Genomic DNA, 7638 nt, shown 5'->3' on the forward strand with positions numbered 1-7638 from the left:
TCGTTTACACGGATCGAAGTCCGTGAACGGATCTACTTGACCGACGAAATGAGATCCGTTCACGGAAGAAAGTTTGTATGAGAGTAGCAAGTTCGTCGACGAATGTAAATATTCGTCTCTCACACACTTTGAGTTGACGCATAACTTTAATTTTTATTTTAGTTTATTGTTGCTTGTTCATTTCAATTGTTGTATATCGATTTATCTATCATCATTTAAAAACAATTCAACAAAATAAAAAAATAACAGAAATATTTTCGCGCTCAACTCAAATTGTGTGAGAGACGGATATTTACATTCGTCGACGAGCTGGCTACTCTCCTCACATGAATGTGAACGGATCTCAGTTCGTCGTTCAAGTAGATCCGTTCACGGATCCGTGATCCGTGAGTCGACTCACATTCATTCGAGAATAGCCTCCCTGGGCTGGTTTTCGTCTTTGGTGTCACTCTGCTTACCCACTCTGATATATGCTTGATCGTCATCCCACCTGCCGTCAGCGGCTATGCACGCACGTTCGTATATTCCAATAAATACCAACGATATACAAGCAAATTGTTGATAAATAAATAAATCTGTGAATCATTAATAAAAATACCAAAAAATTGCATGAAACTTTTTGATGTGAAACTAATAAATAAACGTATTGCATGAAACAAAAACAAAAGAGGGATGCAACGAATATAACGCTATGAAGGTAGGATTTTTTCGAATTATATCTTCAACTTTTTTGTTTTTGTTTTGTTGTAACCATTTATCATTGAGTAAAACATACAGTTGAGCTTGCCAATGTTGATTTCGGGGTTAAGCCAAACACTTACAAACACATATAAACATGAAGCGTCCGTGACGCTTGAAAAAACCGAATTTGAACCGAACGCTAAAGAACGATCCTTCATGTTTATATGTGTTAGTCTTGACCCCGAAATTAACATTGGCAAGCTCAACTGTAATAAGTTGTTGATGTTATTGCTGGTGTTATTATTCGATCTAGTGATGCCGCGATAGACGAGAGAAGATTTAGTTCTTGTTTTTATTTTTTTTAATTTTAATATATTTTTAAACTACATATAATAAATATCTGAGCTGTTTTATATTACTTGTTTCTAATAAGATTTTTTTGGTTTAGTGATTATACTTTTTTTTTTCACTTTCATAATTTTGTATTGAGTGAAAGGCGATTGATAATATATGAGACACATTGATTTATTGCATAAATGATAATTAGACAAGTTTAATGTAAAACAGAGTATTACAGAGTAAGTGAGTGTATGTGTGTGTGTTGCTGTTACTTGTGTATTCTAACACTCCCCCTCAAGTGATCAGCTGTTGAATCTTGATGTTTATGTCTTGTATTTCACGATGTAAGACACAATTTTGATGTTTCAATTGACTTTTGATAGTTTAGTTCTACCAGATTACGTATGTCAATGTGTTTTGTTTGTGAATGGTATATTGAGTGTTGAGTAAGTTTGTGTGCTCCTCAATTGTCATTATTGATTGTTATGTTTTCTTGTTTTAACTGGTCTAATTCTTGAGAAAAACGTTTCAAATATATGGCTTCTTTTGTTGCCTCGGTTATGCCTATATAATCTGCTTATGTTGAAAAGAGTGCAACAGCTTGTTGTTTTCTAGATTCCTATGTAACTGGTCGACCAGCAAGAGTAAATACGGAGCCAGTTTGAGTTTTTCTATTTTTTATGCATCCTCCTCAGTCTGAGTCAAGGTAGCCTGTTAATTGATCTTGATTGCATTGATATGATATACCAAATGCTTGTGTTTCTTTTAGGTATCCTAAGGTGCCGCTCAGTGTTGTTTGTTGTAATTGTTGTCGAATTGGCTGAGATAATTAACTGAGTAGAATATATCTGATCTAGTACCAACAGCTAAATAATTTAGACTGCCAAATAATTCTTGATATGGATAAGTTTCTTTTGTGTTATCTGTATTATTGTCATTATTAGATGTTATGTTTGGATCCAATGGTGTTGCAACAGGTTTACACTCAGTCATGTTGAATTTTTCAAGTAGTGTTGTAATGTATGTTGAATAAGTGATTGACATTATAATTTTATTGTATGTGAATTCAATTCCTAAACAAGTTTTTGCTTGACCTAGGTCAGTTATGTAAAAATGTTTATTTGATTGTCTTTTACTTTGTTTGTTGTATTTATGTCTTTTGAAAATATCAGCATGTCATCCACGTAGCTTTGTATATATTGTAACGAGATTTTGCTAATCTCACGCTCCCGAAAATAATTAAAGGTCTAGTCTGAGGGGTTTTATCGACTAAGACGCTCATTAATACCACCAATTTGTGAGTAGCCTCGGTAATGACATCTATTTTCGCCTGAATGTCAGTGTTGACTTGGTAGACATCCGCTACGAGCGGATAATCTAGATTCCTACCCTGGCTACGTCAGGTTCGTATCCCCTACTTGACACTCCCACCGGAAAGTCACATCAGGTGTGCGCAAAGATGGTCGTATGAAGTGGGTTAAACGGAAAAGGGGATAGAGAATCCATAAAACTGGTGATCGCTTACATCTCACTGCCAGTGGTCGGCCAGCTCTCGGAGCTGACTGATGGCACCGGGACTGGTGACAGTGCCTGGTTGACTTCCGATGAAGCTAGCTGACTCCTTGGTGGAGTTGGCTGGTGACTTAGAGATGTCGGACATGCTCCTATGGAGGAGCTAGTCGATATCACTGGTGAAGCTGGCATGACTCCTTAGTGGAGTCAGCTGACTTAGATGTTGACGTCAACCGGTTTCTAGGTTGGAACTAGTTGATGTCATTGATGAGTCCAACCAAGCTCTGAATGCATGGTGCATGCTCTTGAGGGTGGTTTACCATGTCGCTATGCTGCATAGGTAGGACGTTGTATATCACTCGCTCTCTCGCTCTAGTGTGGTTACTTACTGTCAGGGTAACCTATAATCGAGTAGTCAAATGCATAGGGTGGTCCGGCGTAGGACCAGCGTCACTACGGATGGACTTTATGTTCTTGGTGCACTAGAGTAAATAGGCAATAGGAGGATATTCGGTAAAGCTTGCGAGGTACAAATATCCTCGTTCTCGTATTGACTTAGGTTATGCGAGTTAGTTAAACCAAAACTGATCACGGCAATAACCGCTGCCGAGGGGTAAGGTTATTACGCTCTCGGCCAACAGTGCCGTAACAAAGAATTTTTGCGCCCTGGGCAAAATTATATTTTGCGCCCTATTTTTATCGATATAATATATGAAAAAAAAATCATTTGTTAGGTGTACCCTGGTAGAAATAATCTCTCCTGATTTTCTCCGGATCTCTCCGGATTTTCTACGTAATTGAGACTTCCGGAGATATTTACGGAGTAATCTCCAGACTATTTCTATAATATCTCCGGATTATTTCCGGAATTTTGACTTAAAAAAACAAACACATAAAAATGGAAAAATTAATAAGAAAAAGTAGAAATAAGAGTTTACATACGAAAAATAAAAAAGAAATTTTTTCTGAAAAAATCCGGAGAAAACCCGAAAAAACTCCGGAATAATATCTCCGAAAGTCTCAATTGCGTAGAAAATCCGGCGAAATCCGTAGGAATCGGGAGATAATCTGGAGGAAATCCGGAGAGATTATTTCTACGAGGGGTGATATAGATGAAGAATGAATCATTACGAAGGCAAAACAGTTTTTGTCTTCTAGCATTGTCACTGGAAAACTTATCTATGGTGCCTCCTGTGAGGTGTTTCAATTGTTTTGTGTTTCATTTGTATTCATCTAGCATGATGTCATCGAAGTCTATTGAAGATACAATCAATTTGGCACAATGATTCTATTTTAGTATAGAAAAAATTGCAGAGAAATTAATCTAGATTATGAAATAATTTATTTGGTTGCATCTAATCCCATAAAAGTTGCCAATAGCTCTTTTTGATTAATTAATAATGGCAAATGTATCTAGGGAAAGAATGTAACCAAATATATTAATTCCTAGTCTAAATTGATTTTTTAGCAATATCTCCTATCATAAATTAAAATTATTGTCTAAAATAGCTAAAGAATTTATTTAGACTAAGAAATAATATATTTGGTTATACATTCTTTCCTCAGCAATATTTGGCAATAGCTTTTTTATTAATTAATTATGGCAAATGTTGCTAAGAAAAGGATGTGACCAAATAAAAAAATTCTTTTGGCCTATAGTCAATACAAGTAGAATAAAAATCGGTCCATTATTTAACCTGCGTTCGTGGTTAAGTCTGTTAAGGGATTTGGACGATTTTTTTCGGAATATGAGAAAGAAATGAAATTTATACAGTAGATTTTTGAAATACTAATACATTTTATGTGATTTTTTGGTAGCTGTTTGGAAGCTCGTTTTTTTTTATTAATTTTCAAAGTTGACAACTTTTAACATCGGCTCTTATGGAGAATGCGATTTTTGTCAAAAAAAAATCCATTAAAATACCAATATCTCCAATCGACAATATGACATCATGAAAAAAAACTATCGGGTTATGAAATGAGACAAAACAAAACGTATAGAAAAAAAATAAAAGAGGTTTGGATCTTAGTTTTTTTACAATTAATAATTGAAGTATAAAAAAATTGAATTTTATGAGGAATTATTGAAAAATTACTAGAGACGTCTTGCGGATGACTTCTAGAAACACAATATTTCTATGAGTGCGAAAAAGACAAAAAACAGAGAAAAAATGTTGTCTCACTCTTCGTTTTAAAAAAATCGTCCAAATCCCTTAAAGTACGATGTTAGTGATAGGTAGAATTTTAAAGTATAGAGGATCGTGTCTTGGCCGTTGTCAGAAGAAACAAAAAAAAAATTTCAATCGAAATTATTAAGTATTTTTTATTTTACGTCGTATTTTGCATTTTTAATATTGTTTTTGGACGATTGTCTCTAAACGAACAATGGCAATAATAAGGACGATTACCTTCAAATTTAAAAAGACAATCATGTTTATGTAATACCCGAATGATCATAAATGACAGTAGTCAATTTATTTCCTGAAAATAAATTTTTTTTTCAATTGTTTTAAAAAGAATATTTTTTTTCTTGTCACGCGCTTCTAAGTGCGCCCCTCTTTACACTGCGCCCTGGGCAGTTGCCCCTCTTGCCCACCCCTTGTTACGGCACTGCCGGCCAATACTGAAAACAATATACATTTTAGTAATGGCGCCCGAGTGACGTTTCGAAACCAATATGGTGAACCGCGTCCCTTTAGCATTTCTTGGTGAACTAGTTGCTACCGAAATGGCCGTTGGCGGCCATTGCTCCTGAAACTACCCCACGGTCCGTTGATTGCCGTTATGTAGTGTAATTAACTGTGATCACCCACACTTGACATGCGTACAAATTTATTACATAAATTTCTAAGCACTTAATTTTATCTCTGATATTTTATTAATTAAATAAATACGATTAATAATATACAACACAATTAATATTTCGAAGTAGTAAAAAAGTAGTCTTTATTATTCTAGCAAAATCTTACGTAATCATAATAATAATAATATTTTAATATATAGAAAAAGAGAGAGAAGATATATTTGGAGAGAGATAGAGAGATAGATGTTTCTCTGTTGTCGGCTAGGAGCTCTGAGGCCCGGCGGCCAGTCGCTACATATACTCCCCCCTTAATTTTGTAAATGAGCCTTATTTACATTTGTTTACATTGCTGACACTCGACGTTGTAAATGCCAGTTTTTGATGTGGTTATGTTGTGTTATGTTGTTTCATATAAAATAAATATTATTTTGTATGTAATAAATATTTTTTATATGTAAAATATTTCATGGACTGATGCAAGTTTGACCTTTTTGCTTGATTCTGTGTCTGGTGTCGTTTTTGTTTTTCTTTTGTAGGTTTCAAGTGATCTATCCATTGTTGACGACCATTGGTGAGGTTGGACTTCATGTTCAGCCTTATCAACAAGTTGTTCACTTGTGTTGTTCTCCGTTTTTGCCAAATACACTGGTTTCAGTTTTTCAATTGAAATGTTTTTTATGTCACCGTTTATGTCTAATTGGTATACTCTGTCAGATATTCTTTGTATCATTTTATATGGACTTTGGTAAGGTGGTTCCAGAGGTGCTCTGACATGATCACATCGAACAAACACGTGTGTACAAGTGTTTAGGTCTTCCAGTATGAACATTCTGCTTTTGATGTGATGTGCCGTTAAAGTTGGTCTAAGAGCACGCATCTACTCTCTGTGTTTCTCAATGAATATTTGTGGTTCATGTGGTGCATCAATTGTTACAAAAAACTCACCAGGTACTCTTAATGAAGTGCCAAATAATAATTCAGCTGGTGATGTTTTGATATCTTCTTTGAAACTGTTTCTCAGTCCAAGTAGAACTGTTGGTAACACGGGAATCCATGTTTTGGGAGAACGCATTAAAGCAGCTTTTAGAGTTCTGTGTAACCTTTCTATCATTCCATTGGATTGAGGATAGTACGTGGTAGTTCTGTTTTTGTTTGCTCCAATTAGTTGTGTTAATGCTTTGAATAATAATGACTCAAATTGAGTTCCCTGGTCTGATGTTATTGTTAATGGAGTACCATAATAGGTTATCCATTTGTTGTAAAGAGCATCAACAATTGTTTGAGCTGTCATGTCTTTTGATGGTACAGCTTCAGGCCATCTTGAAAAACGATCGATGATTGTGAGGCAGTATTGGTATCCTTGACAAATCGGTAGTGTGATTATATCGATATGGATGTGATTAAATCTACCATCTGGTACGTCAATATGCTGTGGTATTAATTTGTTGTGTCGTTGAATTTTTTATTGTCTTGTTGTGATACGACCACTTGGATGTGATACACTATGTATTATATTAAAAGTTGTTTCACGTAATGATTGTGGTATATATGGTCTGATTATTCCTGATCCAATGTCACAATAAATATCTATTGTTTATTGGTTCTATTGTTAATTTTTGTAGTTTCAAAGAAGTTTGATTATCCAAAATGTTATTTAATTCTTCATCGTTGGCTTGTGCTTCTTGAATTGTTGTTGCATCGAGAGTTGTTGGCATGTCGATTCTGTTAATACGTGAAAGAGCATCTGCAACCACGTTGTTTGCTCCTTTAATGTAAATTATTTTAGTGTTGAATTGTGATATATAATCCAATTGTCTCAGTTGTTGTTTGGACGCTTTTTCTGTTCAAATGCTTGTGTTAATGGCTGGTGGTCTTTGTTGATTACAAAAGGACGACATTCCAACATATGATGAAAATGTTTAACAGCTGAGAAAACACCAAGTAGTTCACGATCATAAGTGCTGTATCTCGTATAAGTATCGCTCAATTTACGTGAGGAAAAACCTATTGGTTGCCACACATTATTAATTTGTTGTTCAAGAAAAGCACCAATTGCAGTTATTGATGCATCGATATGTGCGGTACTCAGTGGTGCACTTGGTGAGAAGTAAAACATTTGTATATCTTTTGCTAAGATCTGTTTTATATTATCAAAAGCATGTTCAGCTTCAGCTGTCCATTTGATGGGTGTTTTGTTATTTTTCTTTGATTCAATTAAATATTCATTTAGATGTTTCATGAGTGTTGCAGCCTCTAGTATACTTCTTTAATAGTTAATAATTAACTATTCCCAAGAATCTTCT

The 7638-nt window shown here is 34.9% G+C and overlaps 1 protein-coding gene across 1 annotated transcript; it reads right to left on the reverse strand.

Moving 5' to 3' along the window:
- Positions 1–6212: 6212 nt before the first annotated feature.
- LOC122858041 (uncharacterized protein K02A2.6-like) lies at positions 6213–6626 on the reverse strand. Its single transcript, XM_044160722.1, has one exon. It carries the CDS (start codon positions 6624–6626, stop codon positions 6213–6215), a length of 414 nt encoding a protein of 137 aa, XP_044016657.1.
- Between the last annotated feature and the right edge of the window lie 1012 nt (positions 6627–7638).

Source organism: Aphidius gifuensis, linkage group LG1 (assembly GCF_014905175.1).
Source record: "Aphidius gifuensis isolate YNYX2018 linkage group LG1, ASM1490517v1, whole genome shotgun sequence".
Classification (NCBI taxonomy): Eukaryota; Metazoa; Arthropoda; class Insecta; order Hymenoptera; family Braconidae; genus Aphidius; species Aphidius gifuensis.